This window comes from Microcaecilia unicolor, chromosome 11 (assembly GCF_901765095.1).
Source record: "Microcaecilia unicolor chromosome 11, aMicUni1.1, whole genome shotgun sequence".
Lineage (NCBI taxonomy): Eukaryota > Metazoa > Chordata > Amphibia > Gymnophiona > Siphonopidae > Microcaecilia > Microcaecilia unicolor.
The window spans coordinates 3,141,856-3,159,829 of NC_044041.1; the positions used below are offsets into that span (position 1 = coordinate 3,141,856).

At 45.6% G+C, this 17,974-nt stretch overlaps 1 protein-coding gene across 1 annotated transcript in view; it reads right to left on the reverse strand.

The window, feature by feature from the left end:
- The window catches only part of KREMEN1 (kringle containing transmembrane protein 1), a 150,602-nt gene extending 141,417 nt beyond the window's left edge, over positions 1 to 9,185 (reverse strand). Inside the window, exon 1 of the mRNA XM_030219872.1 lies at positions 8,988 to 9,185. Within this exon, the coding sequence (XP_030075732.1) occupies positions 8,988 to 9,066 (79 nt within the window). The 5' untranslated portion in view covers positions 9,067 to 9,185. The remainder of the gene's footprint in view (positions 1 to 8,987) is intronic.
- Positions 9,186 to 17,974: the final 8,789 nt, after the last annotated feature.

Below are 17,974 nucleotides of genomic sequence, written 5' to 3' on the forward strand. Positions count from 1 at the left end.
GAATAAAACTGCTGACAGTCATCACTGACTGCTCTGCACTCTCTGAATAAAACTGCTGACCGTCATCACTGACTGCTCTGCACTCTCTGAATTGTAACGCTGACAGTCATCACTGACTGCCCTGCACTCTCTGAATCCTGCCAGGGTTTTCTGAGTCAGAGTGAAGGGGGAGTTGGAAATTATCCAGTTAGAATCACTATTCACAGGAAAGATGCCCTAACTTTCTGCAGTTAGTTATCTGGGCAGCCGACTCATAAGTACATAAGTAATGCCACACTGGGAAAAGGCCAAGGGTCCATCGAGCCCAGCATCCTGTCCACGACAGCGGCCAATCCAGGTCAAGGGCACCTGGCAAGCTTCCCAAACGTACAAACATTCTATACATGTTATTCCCGGAATTGTGGATTTTTCCCAAGTCCATTTAGTAGTGGTTTATGGACACTCAGTAGCACCTGCTGGCTGCACCCTGGCACCAATCATTGCTTTATCTGGAAATTTGGTACCAGTCTATTAGCGAGCCTCTTCTCTTCTCAGCCAGACGATCATGAGAATATCCCAAAACTCTTTCTCCACCTTTTTTCAAGTTTGCAATCCAGCTCTCCTGGGGTTTCATTCCTACCCTTTTGGTCAGGAGAGAATCTGCCTTCCCAGGCAATGTATTCCTGCAGTTTCCTCACTTACACAGCGAGGGTCATTTTCAATATCTCTAAATCTGATTTTAGACATTTTGCTGAAAACGTGCATAAATCAAATGGTGAACAGAGCAATTTTCGAACCAGAAAAACGTCTGTCTTTTTGTTTTGAAAATGGCCATTTGCTAGATGTTTTTGTGCTCCGTGTGTCTACCTTTTTGGACCATTTTTGGGAAAAAAAAAACCGTCCAAGGGAAAAACACACAAAAACAAGACCCAGCAGAGCAGTGGGGCTCCCTAGGGGGCGCTGCAGTGGAGTTCACATAAAAGATCCCAAATTCACATCTCACCGTTACATCCTTATATTACATGAAGAGCCCTCCAAAACCCACCCCAAACCTACTGTACCCAACTGTACACCACTACAATAGCCCTTATGGCTGCAAGTGTCACCTATATGTGGGTACAGAAGGTTTTGGAGGGCTCACACTTTCCACCACAAGTGTAATGGATAGAGTGGGTTATGGGCCTGGGTCCTCTTTTCCATAGTGCATCGCACTAACCATTGGGTTGTTCCAGTAGGACTGGCCATAACATCTGAGGCTGCCATACAGGCTGGTATGTACTGTTTCTTTCACATCTTTCAGGGTGGGAGGGGGTCATCATGCTTTAATCCAGTGGTTCCAAAATTGATCGAAGAGACACCCCAGTCAGTCAGGTTTTTGGGTTAGATTTGAAATTGTAGAACTGTATCTTATTTATCTGTGTGGTTGGTGTGTATTCTGCTTTCCTATCACTTTATGGATTTCCTGTTATTATATTTTGATATTTGTAAACCACAAAAAGGTACACTAAAACCAGTAATTAAATTTGCTGATGACACAAAGTTATTCAAAGTCGTTAAATCGCGACAGGATTGTGAAAAATTACAAGAGGACCTTACGAGACTGGGAGACTGGGCGGCTAAATGGCAGATGATGTTTAATGTGAGCAAGTGCAAGGTGATGCATGTGGGAAAGAAGAACCCGAATTATAGCTACGTCATGCAAGGTTCCAAGTTAGGAGTTACGGACCAAGAAAGGGATCTGGGTGTCGTCGTCGATAACACACTGAAACCTTCTGCTCAGTGTGCTGCTGCGGCTAAGAAAGCGAATAGAATGTTGGGTATTATCAGGAAAGGTATGGAAAACAGGTGTGAGGATGTTATAATGCCGTTGTATCGCTCCATGGTGCGACCGCACCTTGAGTATTGTGTTCAATTCTAGTCGCCGCATCTCAAGAAAGATATAGTAGAATTGGAAAAGGTGCAGCGAAGGGCGACTAAAATGATAGCGGGGATGGGACGACTTCCCTATGAAGAAAGACTAAGGAGGCTAGGGCTATACAGCTTGGAGAAGAGACGGCTGAGGGGAGACATGATAGAGGTATATAAAATAATGAGTGGAGTGGAACAGGTGGATGTGAAGCGTCTGTTCACGCTTTCCAAAAATACTAGGACTAGGGGGCATGTGATGAAACTACAGTGTAGTAAATTTAAAACAAATCGGAGAAAATTTTTCTTCACCCAACGTGTAATTAAACTCTGGAATTTGTTGCCGGAGAAAGTGGTGAAGGCGGTTAGCTTAGCAGAGTTTAAAAAGGGGTTGGACGGTTTCCTAAAGGACAAGTCCATAAACCGCTACTAAACGGACTTGGAAAAATCCACAATTCCAGGAATAACATGTATAGAATGTTTGTACGTTTGGGAAGCTTGCCAGGTGCCCTTGGCCTGGATTGGCCGCTGTCGTGGACAGGATGCTGGGCTCGATGGACCCTTGATCTTTTCCCAGTATGGCATTACTTATGTACTTATGTACTTATGTACAGTAAGCGATAAACGATTGAGGAGCGGAAGCTAATTAAAATGCATTCAGCTGACAATTTTAGAATGGCAAAGGGTGTATGTGGCCTGCTTCAGATCATCTTTGTTCTGTTTTACAGCTAGTGAGACACAAGGTTTTATTTTCATGTACGAAGCAAATCAGGGACATCTTGGCTTGTTCCCCATTAAGTTTTCCATTGAAAACATTTTGCTGCACAATATTTTTTTTAATGTGGCATTTAATGGATTAAAAAAAATTTTTTTCTAGACAAACACAATGTATTGTTTTAAAAACGTTTTGAACAAATTCTTAGATGGAACCATTATTATGCTGGACTTGGGGAAAACTGGGGGGGGGGGGGGGGGGGGGTCTGTAGAATGGTGTTTTGCTACTTTTTGGGATCCTGCCGGGTTCCTGCAACCTGGATTGGCTGCTGTTGGACAGAGGATGCTGGGCTTGACGGACCTTTGGTCTGACCCAGTAGGGCAATTCTTATGTTCTTGTGTGGCAGCAAAATCCTTACGGAACTCCTGAAATCTTTTTTTATTTTGAAGGTTTATTTTATCTAGATGAGGTTGTTTTAATTTTCTTTTCATCCTTTGACTTATTGTTAACCTGGGTACTGACTCAGTTAATTAATATTGTGATCCGCACTGAACTGCACAGGTAAATACAGAATGTAAGCCCCTAATGGATTGTTCAGCAAAGGTTCCGGCACATTCCATTATTACATTTGTGAATCCAGCAGGGTTTGCTATTTTCCAGCATTAAATTCAACTGTGAATTAATCTGTGACCTTTGCAAGCGTTCCAGGAATTTATTTGCAAGCTGACAGGTTTTCTTGCGGTGTACCCTTACTTCCAGGAGGTGCAGGACGTTTGCTTCGTCTCAGATCTGCCCACTTCTATATCGGGCACCGGATGAGTCAGATTTCTCCAGATTAACTGGGAGCCTGCTCCCACCTGTCCTGCTGGAATTGAGCATGCGCCTCTGTCCTGACAGAACTGGACATCTGCCTCTGCTTGTCCTCGTAAAAGTGGACACTTGCCCCACCTATCTTGGTACAACTGGCTGTGCCCTGCCCTGTTTGCCCCAGTAGAACTGGACATGTCCCCTTCGACTTGATAGAAAATCAAAATGACCACGTGTCCCTCTCTGTCCTGGTATAATTGCCAAAGGGGTTTTATTACCACCTCAAAAGTAAGCCATTGTACGAAAAAAAAAAATACCATAATACCAACAGCTTTCATTTTACATGTCATCAAAAATACATCTCTATTTTTTAAAATGTTTATCATGACCTTTAAGCATGTGAACAACAGAGATCAACATGAGAAGAAAGCCGCTGGTCTGGACTCAGGTGTTTTTTAAAGAGACATGCTGGAGGCAAATGTAACACAGTTTGTTGGTGACACTAAACTCTGCGGAGAAGCAGCACATGCCAGAGAGAGGCATGGACCAGTCGTTGGGCACAATGACTCTTAACAGAGCTCCCTGGTCTTCTCAAAAGGTTGAAATATACTATTTATATTGCCTCGAAGTAGCAGAAGAAATGATGACAATGAAGAGGAAACCAAGCACCTTAATTTTTGGGGGTCCTTCAATAATCACACTGCTGTCCGCACATCCCATGTCTTTGTAATCTCCTCATACACTGCTACCCTCGCTCCTATACTGTAGCACTAGAGCAAGTCTCCTGTGTCCCTGTAACTCCCTGGACTCTGCTCCTACCTCCCCACCATATCTGTAATTCTAGAGGAGTTACTGCATCCCTGTAATCCCCTGGACTCAGTTCACCTCTTATATTGTAACACTAGAGCAGGTCCCCTGTGTCCCTGTCACCTCCTGGGTTCTGCTCCCCTTTCCCCCCTGTACTATAACACTAGAGGAGCTACTGTGTCCCTGTAACCACCTGGGCTCAGCTCCCCTCTCCCCCTTATATTGTAACACTAGAGCAGTTCTCCTGTGTCTCTTCAGCTAGCAGGTCTTGGAAACTTGCAGGAGCTTCCATCTTTCCACCACTGCATCAACTGGTCCATCTCATGCCAATGGGTCTGGGACAGTCACTGGCAGTTCCTTCCTTCCATCGCTGTGGTCAACTGATCCATCTCATGCCCATAGGTCTGGGGAACTTATGGCACTTCCTTCCATCCATCGCCGTGGTCAACTGATCCATCTCATGCCAATAGGTCTGGGGAACTCATGGCACTTCCTTCCTTCCATCGCTGTGGTCAACTGGTCTATCTCATGCCCATAGGTCTGGGGAACTCATGGCACTTCCTTCCTTCCATCCATCACTGTGGTCAACTGATCCATCTCATGCCAATAGGTCTGGGGAACTCATGGCACTTCCTTCCTTCCATCGCTGTGGTCAACTGATCCATCTCATGCCCATAGGTCTGGGAAACTCATGGCACTTCCTTCCTTCCATCGCTGTGGTCAACTGATCCATCTCATGCCAATAGGTCTGGGGAACTCATGGCACTTCCTTCCTTCCATCGCTGTGGTCAACTGATCCATCTCATGCCCATAGGTCTGGGGAACTTATGGCACTTCCTTCCATCCATCGCTGTGGTCAACTGATCCATCTCATGCCAATAGGTCTGGGGAACTCATGGCACTTCCTTCCTTCCATCGCTGTGGTCAACTGGTCTATCTCATGCCCATAGGTCTGGGGAACTCATGGCACTTCCTTCCTTCCATCCATCGCTGTGGTCAACTGGTCTATCTCATGCCAATAGGTCTGGGGAACTCATGGCACTTCCTTCCTTCCTTCCATCGCTGTGGTCAACTGATCCATCTCATGCCCATAGGTCTGGGAAACTCATGGCACTTCCTTCCTTCCATCGCTGTGGTCAACTGATCCATCTCATGCCCATAGGTCTGGGGAACTCATGGCACTTCCTTCCTTCCATCACTGTGGTCAACTGATCCATCTCATGCCAATAGGTCTGGGAAACTCATGGCACTTCCTTCCTTTCATCCATCGCTGTGGTCAACTGATCCATCTCATGCCAATAGGTCTGGGGAACTCATGGCACTTCCTTCCTTCCTTCCATCCATCGCTGTGGTCAACTGATCCATCTCATGCCAATAGGTCTGGGGAACTCATGGCACTTCCTTCCTTCCTTCCATCACTGTGGTCAACTGATCCATCTCATGCCAATAGGTCTGGGAAGCTCATGGCACTTCCTTCCTTCCATCCATCGCTGTGGTCAACTGATCCATCTCATGCCCATAGGTCTGGGAAACTCATGGCACTTCCTTCCTTCCATCGCTGTGGTCAACTGATCCATCTCATGCCAATAGGTCTGGGGAACTCATGGCACTTCCTTCCCTCCACCATTGTGGTCAATTGGCTCTTCAGTTCCCAACAGACCTGTGAACCTCACTTGTATTTTCATTCTTCTGTCACTGTATTCAACTGGCTTTTCTTGTTCTAGTGGACCTGGGAACCTTGCCGACTCATCCCTCCTGTTGTTGCAGGTCTGGTGTAAACATATACCAAAAAGGGGCGAGAACCTCCACTAGCTCCTCATAAGTACATAAGCATTACCATACTGGGACAGACCGAAGGTCCATCAAGCCCAGTATCCTGTTTCCATCAGTGGCCAATGCAGGTCACAAGAACCTGGCAAGATCCCAGAACAGTAAAACAGATTTATGTTACTTATCCTAGAAATAAGCAGTGGATTTTCCCAAGTCCGTCTTAATAATGGCTTATTAACTTTTCTTTTAGGAAATTATACAAACTTTTTTAAAACCCTGCTAAACGAACTGCTTTTACCACACTCTCTGGCAATGAGTTGCAGAGTTTAATTACACGTTGAACAAAGAAATATTTTCTCTGATTTCTTTAAATTTTACTACTTAGTAGCCTCATTGCATGCCCCCCTAGTCCTAGTATTTTTGGAATGAGTAAACAAGTGATTCATATCTACTTGTTCCACTCTACTCAGTAATTTATAGACCTCTATCATATCTCCCCTCAGCCATTTCTTCTCCAAGCTGAACAGCCCTAATTGCTTTAGCCTTTCTGCATAGGGAAGTCATCCCATCCCCTTTATCATTTTTATCACTCTTCTCTGTACCTTTTCTAATTCCACTATATCTTTTTTGAGATGTGGGTGGCGACCAGAATTGAACACAATATTCAAAGGTGCGGTCGCACCATGATGCGATACAAAGGCATTATAACATCCTCTTTTTTGTTTTCCATTCCTTTCCTAATAATACCTAACATTCTATTTGCTTTCTTAGCCGCAGCAGCACACTGAGCAGAGGGTTTCAACGTATCATCAACGACGACACCTAGATCCCTTTCTTGGTCCGTCACTCCTAACGTGGAACCTTGCATGACGTAGCTATAATTCGGGTTCCTCTTTCCCACATGCATCACTTTGCACTTGCTCACATTAAACGTCATCTGACATTTAGACGCCCAGTCTCCCAGTCTCGTAAGGTCCTCTTGTAATTTTTCACAATCTTCCCCCGATTTAATGACTTTGAATAACTTTGTGTCATCAGCACATTTAATTACCTCACTAGATACTCCCATCTCTAGGTCATTTATAAATATGTTAAAAAGCAGCGGTTCCAGCACAGACCCCTGGGGACCCCCCCCCCCCCACTAACTACCCTTCTCCATTGAGAATACTGACCATTTAACCCTACTCTCTGTTTTCTATCTTTTAACCAGTTTTTAATTCACACCCTCCTATCCCATGACTCTCCAATTTCCTCTGGAGTCTTTCATGAGGTACTTTGTCAAACGCCTTCTGAAAATCCAGATACACAATATCAACCTTTACCCACATGTTAGTTCACCCCTTCAAAGAAATGTAGTAGATTGGTGAGGCAAGATTTCCCTTCACTAAATCCATGTTGACTTTGTCTCATTAATCCATGCTTTTGAATATGCTCTGTAATTTTGTTCTTAATAATAGTCTCTACCATTTTGCTCAGCATTGATGTTCCTGCCGTAATGGGGGGGGGGGGGGGGGGCTCCCTGAGCTTGTTTCTTTGTTTCTCAGCATGTGCAAACAGAGGTAAAGGGAGGGAGGGATGGATGGATGACATGACTCCAGAACAAAACAGTGTAGACACTAAAGTGAAAAACAGTTAAACGAAATAAAAGGACCCTGCCCAACAGCAGCTCTTTGCCATCTTTCTGGGGGCAATTGAAGTTCTACCGAGCAGACCAGTCCAGGATAAAGCTTTCTTACTGGTTTCAGTTAATTTTAATCAGTGGCGCAGAAGGCACACCAAGAGGGGTTTTTGCTCCAGGAACGTCATCTTCTATTTCCAGCAGCTAGATTGAGACAACCCCTGAGCATTTCTCAAACAAAAACCTGGTTCTCTTCCTCCCTCACCTCAGTGATGAGAACATTTCTATCCCACCTTAAAGATACACATTATCATGACATCACTTGCTGTATTTAATGCAGAGTATATATACATGTACGTTCATTCTCCTTGATTCTATGCCCTGTCTCTCTACACACACACCTACACATAATATACATCCACACACACATACACACCTAAAGAAAGTGAGAGAGATGTATTGCCTTGGTCTTTGACCACAGATCCACTACAAGGCTTTGAGGGCTATAATAATTTCATTACATTTCAAGATTTCCCTCCTTAGCACTGGAAAATGCACATTGAAATCTATGGCAGAAATTCATGCAAACGTAACCTGCTCCAACCTGTTGACTCGGGACTGCAGAAGGCAGGGCTCCACCGTCCTCATGTCTCCGAGCCATGTTTTTTTTTTTTTGCATGGATGGAGCACCCTAATGTCACAGACAAGTCGAAAAGCCAACTCAGAAGCCCTGAAAGCACCGTCCCGCAGCGGTGCAGGTACCTAGTCAGGGTCACTCAGACCTAGCAGTGCAGAGAGAGGCAGAGGACACCCTACCCCGTCCCTAGGAGAAACGAGCCTTCCCTTGCATTAAGCACCTAGACAGCTCAGTTTGTGCAATGAAGGTAAAACCTACCTGCAAGCGCCTCCAGAAGCTTTGGGGGGAACGGATGGCTTTATGGAAATGTCACACTTGTGCCTCTTTCTGCTGCAGGAATCTCTAACCCCGGCGCCCTCCATAAACCAGCAAAACTGGTTTGGAGTTTGCAAAAGTTGCACAAGAAAGAACTCGGAGGTGCCCCGTATCAAGAAGGGGGAAAGCACTTTTCAGGCAAGAAAGGCAACACACCTTCCGTGCTGATAACGGGCGCATCCCACAGCTGGCACACATCTGGCTGGGCAGTTTGCAAACTTTTGCACCGGATTTATCAATGAGCAGGAACGGAGCGAGTCTGCAGCCAGCTTGCAACACTTCCCCCATATTTCACGTCCCCTGCGACTAAGTTCCACCTCCACAATAATCCCACCGACGGCTGCACGATCCGAGCTCTCCCCACAACCGCCCTGCCATCTCCCCCCGGGTGCCGACAGGTACCGGGAACCCCGGGATCAGACCCAATGACTCACCGGACTGAAAGGGATCGCGGCAGAAGACCAGAGCGAAGCCCGAAGCCAGAGTCACCAGTAGAGCTGTCAGACAATCCATGGCCGAAGGGAGGGAGCAGCGATCGGCCCCGGTGCCGTCCAGTCTCCGGCTCCCGCAGCTCCGCCAGCCGCCTGCAGCTCCGTTGCCTTTTATCGGTAATGCAGCGCTGGGGGAATGTACAGCTCCAGCGGGAGCGCCGAGAGCAGAGGGAGCCCACCCCCTGCAGGCCGACAGTCGCCACTGCAGCCCCCGAGAGGTCGGGCTCGGCGCATCCCCTACCTGCCTCTCGCTGGGGCAGCGGGTCCCGAGGGGGGAAGGATAATGCCTTCAGGGGAGGGAGAATAGGGACACCTGAGCAATGCTAGAGGAGCTGGAATTATGTTCTGATCTCAGGATCTCCACTGACGGGAGGGAGATAATGCCCAACCTGAGGATCCCTGTGTGTGTGTGTGGGGGGAGGGGGGATAATACCTCACCTGAGGAACCTTACTGGGAAGGGGGGAGGGATAATGCCTACTTGAGGATCCCTATGGGGGGGGGGGTGGATAATACCTCACCTGAGGAACCTTAATGGGAAGGGGGGAGAGATATTGCCCACCTGAGGATCCTTACTGAGGGGGGGAGGAAGGGATACTGCTCCACCTGAGGATCCCTACTGGGATGGGAAGGGATAATGCCCACGAGAATTCCTAGGGGGGAGGGATAATGCCCAAACTGAGGATCCCTACTGGGGGGGGGGAGGGTTAATGCCCCACCTGAGGATCCCTATGGGGGGAGATAATGCCTCATCTGAGGATCCCTACTGGGGGAGGGAGGGATAATCCCTAGGGGGGAGGGATAATGCCCAACCTGAGGATCCCTATGGGGGGGATAATGCCTCACCTGAGGATCCCTACTGGGAGGGGGGAGGGATAATGCCCACTTGAGGATCCCTACTAGGGGGGGAAGGGATAATGCTCCAACTGAGGATTCTTACTGAGGGGGGGGGGGGTAATGCTCATAATAAGGGGGGTAGAAAAGAGATAATGTCCCACCTGAGGACTGCTATGGGGGGAGAGATAATGCCCCACCTGAAGATCCCTACTGCCCTCCCACCTGTCAGGGGGGAGGGATAATGCTTCATTTGAGGATTCCTAATAGGGGGGGGGGGGTAATGCCTCACCTGAGGATCCCTACTGAAAGGGGAGGGATAATGCCCCACCTGAGGATCCTTACTGAGGGGGGGGGGGAGGAAGGGATACTGCTCCACCTGAGGATCCCTAATGAGGGGTGTGGGGAAGGGATAATGTCCCACCTGAGGATCCTCACTGATGGGGTAATGCCCCACCCGAGAATCCTTATGGAGAATGAATAATGCCATACTCGAGGATCCACAGGGATGGTGGGAATGCTCTACCTGAGGATCCTCACTGAAGGGAGGGGGATAATGCCCAAATCTGAGATCTGCTATTGTGGATAAGAGGAGAAGGGGAGTACATAGTGCCCTGACATGACTGCCACTTCTAGAAGAGGAAGGATGAGACTGACCCCTCAAGATTATTGTTGGGGGACAGGGGAAGGGAAAGGATAGCATTGCTTTCCTAGCTGATGATCTGATCATTAAGAATATAGATATTTACCTGGCTGAGGGATGAGAAGATACTTTGGTAACCTGTCAGCCTGGTGTGAAGGTAGCAGATCTCACACATCATTTAGAGAATGCTGAGCAGGAGTCATTTGGGTACCAAGGCCAAAAAAAAAAAAAAAAGTTGCAGTAGGAACATTCTGGAAATCAGATTTAGGCTACTTGAAGTGCACTTTGCCAGAAATGTTCTCTGTTCCACATATAGGACTCCAGAGACAAAAAAGAGCTGCAGAACCTCAGTGTGTCAATGAGATGATGGTGTAGGGAAGAGGGTGGTGTTAGGAGCTGGGCAACATTTCAGGCCAGCAGGGAGACTTTTCCAAAGAGTGGGTTCCATCTTAATTAGAACAACTGTTAAACTAGATCTTTGGGCGTCGGGGGGGGGGGGGGGGGGGGGGGGAGAGAGGAAGGGGAAGTCAACAGTCTCCTAAGAGCGCATGGTTCAAACCAAGGTATCTTTATTATTATCAAATCTTTTTGTTAAGAAAATTAATAACAACACAAGGCCAAACAGCACAACGTTGATACAATAAGAAATGACCAATACCATCCCCCACCCCACCCCTTTAAGAATCACACAAGACTCAGATAACCTGCTAACAGAAGGTTCAAGGGTTGGACTCTTACACCCTCAAAGCCAACCTACCCTACGGTATCTTTAAAGGATATTGGTAAAATGGCCAATCCTGCCCTCGCTTACTTCAGATTGGAAGCTCTGCCTTCAAACAATTAATATGCGATACACAAAATATGCAGAACAGTATAAGCAATAGACAAAAAATGTGAGGACAGCTCAAAGAGGATATCAGGAAGTCTTTAATAAAAACAGCTTAAAAAACGACCCAACACGGGCGTGTTTCAGCACCAAAGCCTGCATCATTCGATCTCTTGTGTTGTGGCTGATGGCTTAACCAAGAGAGGTATAGCTGTATAGCTTCTGTAGAATAATAAAAACTCTGGGCTGCAGAACACCGTAGTGGCAGGACTCGTCAATGATGTCAGAAATTATAAACGAAAAGTTTTTGGAACAGCACCGGTTAAAAGGCTGACTTTATAATTACTGACGTTTATATTAAAGACTTCCTGATATCTGGGTTTAAAAAAGGTTTGGACAGGTTCCTGGAGGAAAAGTCTATAGTCTATTATTGAGATGGACAGGGGGGAAGACACTGCTTTTATTTATTTATTTGGATTTTGCTCACATGCACCTTTTTTTCTGGTCTTGGGCTGAGGGTTGTTGTTTGTTGTTTGCCGTCAGGTCCTGTGTGTCCAGCAGACCATTTACCAGCCTGAAAGGTTTTTTAAAATTCGGTTGATTGCTCCCTATTTTATCTTCATAATACTTAACTTTGGTTTTCTTGATGTCAGATTTGTATTTTTGGATCATTTTGCGCCATTGCATCATCGGATTTGTGGCAAATCCATTTCTTTTCAAGTCTTCTGCATAATTGTTCTCCTGTGGTGATTTCTCAGTTTCTCCAGTGCTATTTTGTCCAATGTTCTTCGACTCTCCTCATCCCATTGATTCAGGAAGGTAGTTGTGTCATGCTGGTCACATGACTTTGGTTTATGTTGTGCCAGAATTGGTCTGCATCGATTTTTGTCCTCTTGTTTTCTCGGAGTTGGGTCGGGCATTGTGGTTTCTCTTTTTATTCTCTTGCTGGCCACTCCAGGATGAATGTTAGCTTGTAATGGTCTGACCATGGGGCTGGTGACCATTGAGCATCTCTGATTTTCATCTCGTGATGGTTTTCGAGTCTGTAGGTTAGCATGTCTAGCTGGTGTCCTTTGTTGTGGGTGATATTGGTTGTAGTATGTTAGAAATTCCATGTGTCCAAGAAATCCATTAGGTCTTGGGTGTCCCTACTATTTTGACAGTCCAAGAGTAAGTTAGTGCAACCCAGTATGACCATGCTGTCATTGTTTGAGAGAAACTACTTTAAATCATCCTGTGCATTTGTCCGCTTTCCAGGTGGGTGGTAGAATAGTGTAGAGCAGATACTTCCCTGGAGTGTGTGGTCGTTGAGTTTACAAGTCATGGTTTCCAGATAAGGGGTTATGAGGTCAGATGTCAGATAAGGGGTTATGAGGTCAGATGCCACTGACAGGTGGCAGAGGGTGGTGGTAAATGGAATCCATTTGGAGGAAAGGAAGGTGAGCAATAGAGTCCCTCAGGGGTCGGTGCTGGGGCCTATTCTGTTTAATATATTTGGGGAGATATTGCTGAAGGGTTGGAAGGAAAGGTTTGCCTTTTTGCGGATGACATGAAAATAGCCAATAGAGTGGATACCCTGGAGGGAATAGAAATGATGAGAAGGGATTTCCAAACGTAGGAAGAATGGTCGAGGGTCTGGCAGTTAAAATTTAATGACTAATAATTCACTCAAGCTTTAACTAATAAATGAAATTCCCAACACAACCTACATAAGTGTAGAGTGATGCACTTGGGGTGCAGAAACGCAAAAGAGAGATACCGGATAGGAGGGGAGAGATTGGTAAGCTCGACTCAGGAGAGAGACCTTGGGGTGTTGGTGTTGGAGGATCTGAAGGTGAAGAAACAAGGCGACAAGGCAATGGCCATGGCCAGAAGGATGCTAGGCTGCATAGAGAGGGGCATAACCAGCAGAAGAAAAGAGGTGTTGATGCCCCTCTACAAGTCATTGGTGAGGCCCCACTTGGAGTATTGTGTTCAGTTTTGGAGGCTGTATCTTGCTAAAGATGTAAAAAGACTGGAAGCGGTGCAAAGAAAAGCTACGAAAATGGTATAGGATTTGCACTGCAACCCGGACGAGGAGAGACTTGCTGACCTGAACATGTATACCTTGGAGGAAAGAAGAAACAGGGGTGATATGATACAGACATTCAAATATTTGAAAGGTATTAATCCGCAAACGAAGCTTTTCCGGAGACGGGAAGGCGGTAGAACTAGAGGACATGAAATGAGATTGAAGGGGGGCAGACTCAAGAAAAATGTCAGGAAGTATTTTTTCACGGAGAGAGTGGTGGATATGTGGAATGCCCTCCTGCGGGAGGAGGTGGTGGAGATGAAAACAGTAATGGAATTCAAAAATGTGTGGGATAAACACAAAGGAATCCTGTTCAGAAGGAATGGTTCCGTGGAATCTTAGTGGAGATTGGGTGGCGACACCAATCATTGGAAACAAAATGGGAGCTGGGCAGGTTTCTACGGTCTACGCCCTGATCGTGACTGAATAGATAGGGATGGGCTGGTGTAAATTTAAAGGGGCTTCGATGTTAGCTTCAGAACTTAGTACAATAACAGTACTGGGCAGACTTCTACGGTCTGTGCCCTGAGAAAGGCAAGGACAAATCAAACTCGGGTATACATCTAAAGTATCACATACCATGTAACATTCAGGTCTTTATCTGCCGTCATTTACTATGTTACTATGTTAGTCTTTGGGGTTCTACGTGGAATGTTGCTACTAATTGGGATTCCGGAATCTTGTAAATTTTTCAGGATTCCAGAATCTTCAGAACCTTTAGTACAAGAGACTTCTACGGTCTGTGCCCTGAGAATGGCAAGGACAAATCAAACTCAGGTATAAAGTATCACATACCATGTAAAATGAGTTTATGTTGTTGGGCAGACTGGATGGACCGTTCAGGTCTTTATCTGCCGTCATTTACTATGTTACTATCCTCTGAGCTGTCCTCACTTTTTTTGTCTATTGGTTTTCTTGCACGTGAAGGTTCTTCTCCTCCATTTTTGTTTCCTTGCTGAACAGTATAGGCAGCCACCCAGACACATGTTTAGGGAGCTTTATATAAAACAAAATCTTCCAGATGTTCAGCAAAAAATGCGTAGGCTCAGAGATAATATAGAGACAGAACAGTATATGCATTCACACACAGATGTTTAGAGAGCTTTATATATAAAAGTGTACAATTATAAGTGTAAGTGCTAGTAATTCTGTAATTTAAGCTCATATATACGGGATAGATGAAGCTGTATATGTAAATCTCCCTAACCATCTTTGTGTATGGCCTGCATATACTGTTCTGTCTCTATATTATCTATGACCCTATGCATCTTTTGCTGTACATTTGTGTCTTTCTGTTTATAAATAAAGCTATCTAACAATCTGTGTGTGTGTTTGCATATCCTGTTCTGTCTATATACTTATCTCTGACCTCGTTCTATCCTGTCCATATGTGTATTTGTATCACTGAATTTGAATGAATAATGCAAATCCAGTAGAATGTTTTCGCTTAACTGATGCTCCCTTGCATATTGCAAGTAAACGATGCAGCTGGATTTGAATATGTTGATGATTTTTCCTGCTCTTTTTCTCGGATTAACATTTAAGGAAAGCCTTCTGCCCTGCGACAGGTCCCCTGGCGTTTTGGGAAAGTGGGTACTCTGCTTCCTGGCTCTTGGTCCTTCCTGCAGGCAGTCTGAAAATGTCTTGCTTACTTATTTATTAAGATTTACCCAATGCCTTGCACAGCAAGTGTAACTGAATATAAGCAATTTACAATTATAGAGCTGCGCAGGAATTAGAAAACAGTTGCAGATCAACACAATGCAGAACAGGTGAACTTCCAGTGACGCAGTCTTCACAGCAAATTCAACAAGCACTGGGTAAGAAACAAGCCATGAGGGTCTGTAATGGACTGGATGGCTGGGAACCCTTTATGCCCGAAGTGGATGTTACTGGGCACTTTTGTGCATCGGCCCCCGGGAGGTGGGAAAAAGGAACTGCTGGAGCTGAGGAGCAGAGGGTGTTGGGGGGCTGGGAAAGAAAGGCGTGTACAGTCAGTGATGTGCTGGAGCAGGCTCTCACAGGCTTTCGAGAGCCGTTTGTTAAGTTTTTAAGAATTTTGGGAGCCGGTTCTCCATGGCTACTTCAACAAATGGATCCCAAAATGTGGGCTTGGGCTCCTCCTGAATTCTCTTTTACTTTGCTGGCGAGAGAGAGCCCCCTGTTAACAATTTACCAGCACACCCCTGCGCGTACTAGAACAGCAGCAGCCCTCCCTCTGACTTGCCTGAAGGAAGCAGAGTTTGTACCAAGCACTGCCTCTCATGCATGGGGTCAGTCTTGTGGTATATGAGCCCTAAAATCTGCACTCATACCACAAGATTGGCCCTGCATTGGAAGGAAATAAGCACTGCGAAAACAGGAAGTGACATCAAAAGGGGGTGGGACGCAGCAGCTGACGGGATATGGAAATCACTCCCGCTGTTTGATGCTCTCTACTGAAATGGAGGTGTTCCGAGACAGGAGGACAGACATGCCAGAGATGCGGGCCCTTAGGAGCGCGGGGCCCTGTGCAACCGCTCCTGTCGCCCATGCCTAAGACCGGCCCTGAGAGCAAGGTGGCATCAGAGCTGGGGGGGAGGGGCTGCAATGCAGAGTGAGGTAGAGAATTTGGATTCTCAGAAGGATCAGAAAAGTAGTCCTGTTCAGTTGAGGATGGGAGGGTAATGTACAGTTCAGAAAGGGAGAAGGGAGCACAACCAGAGAGGTAGGGTGCTGAGTAATGGAGCACAAGGGGAAGGAGGAAAGGCTGAAGGTGGGCCCAGTGCATCTAATTAAGAGAACCTTTTTTTTTTAATCAAGGAACTTCATTTAATTTGTTTATATTTTTCTGATAATAATTTTTCTGTGGTTGTTCAGCTGTTGATTCTTTCGCAGATGGACTACTGCAATTCCCTTTACTCAGGTATTTCACTAAAATTAGCAAATAAAATTCAATTAATACATAGTACAGCTGCATGATTGATTGTCCAGAAGACAAATTATGATCATGTATCTCCTTTACTGGTTGCCTTTAAAACCTCATGTCTTGTTTGAGATCGGTTGTTTGGTTTTTAGAACTTCAACTGGATGCTCTTCTGAAGACTTTACGATTGTGAAGTTCTGGCCTTACTCATCGTAACGCTGATCATTTGCCATTGAGTTTTCCTTCTGTAAAAGGTCTAAAGCATAAAAGTTTCTATGAGAATTCTTTGTTTTACCAATCATTAGGGATGCGGAAGTCTTTACCACAAGAAATACAATCCAGCACTTCCTATCTTCTATTTGGTAAACGATTGAAAACATTGGTAAATATCTTTTACAATATGATTTTGTTATATGGTTTTGCTATTATGTATTAATCCTGATCTATTTTTGTTACCTCGCTGTGAACCCTTTTCGGGGATAGATAAAGCGGGTTGTAAAAGCCCAACATAACTGTAACATCTAATGCCCTTTCATCTGCCCTGATTACATCAGCCTCGGTATGAGAGACTCATCTTGTTCAGTGAGAGACCCTCTCTCTCATACTCCAGGCCCCTTGTAAAGTACGAGGCCTGTTGTGCTCAGGCATAGAGCAATTTGTGCTGGGTGTTGGAGACACAAACACAGTGAGGATGAGTGAGATGGAAGGCTGCAGTGGAATCTTGTGGAGTCCCGTGATATGATATGTGGAAGGGAGGCTTCATGTGTGTCCAGCTGCCTTCAGATGTATGGCTGGGAAGCAATGCAGAGAACTCCAAACATGCAAACCAATTCCACACTTTGTTGGCAGACAGACCCAGCCAAGCTTTTCATCGCAAAGAATGCGTTTTCCTTGGGTGCCTGGCCATGCACAGCTGTGGCCTGACACTAATCCAAACACCACGGTGTCACGTAGAGGTCAGACTACAGCTCGGGGACCTATTTCCGATTCCCTCCCTGCTGCACACTGTCTGAGGTCCCCATACTTGACCTCAGCACACCGCATATGCTGGTTTCTTTTGTACAGGGCTGAGTACTCTAGTTGTACTATTCTGTCTTGGTTTTCTATACCGCCCATTTTCCAAATAGGATTCATAGTGCTTTACAAAAGAAAAGAATTTCCACACAAGGAAATTTACAAGATTATTTACCCTAAAACTTCCAATTCTCAGCTTATTTATTTTAGTTACATTTGTACCCTGTGCTTTCCTACTCATGGCAGGCTCAGTGCAGCTTACATGGGGCAATGGAGGGTTAAGTGACTTGCCCAGAGCCACAAGGAGCTGCCTGTGCCTGAAGTGAGAATCGAACTCCATTCCTCAGTTCCCCAGGACCAAAGTCCACCACCCTAACCACTAGGCCACTCCTCCACTCCACTTTGTCAAATAAAAAAAGTTTTTAAAGATAAGCTGGCAAATCCTTCAAGGTAATTTATTCCAAAACCGAGCTCCCTGAAGAACCCTCCAAAACTGATCTTAACCGAACATCTTTTGTAGCTGGATAATGTAAATTTACAGTTCGCAAATTTCTACCTGGAGAGGGATCTCAAGCAATTTTACCTGAATTCAGACCAAAAATTGATTTAAAAACCAGGCAATTACATTTTATTCGCTGA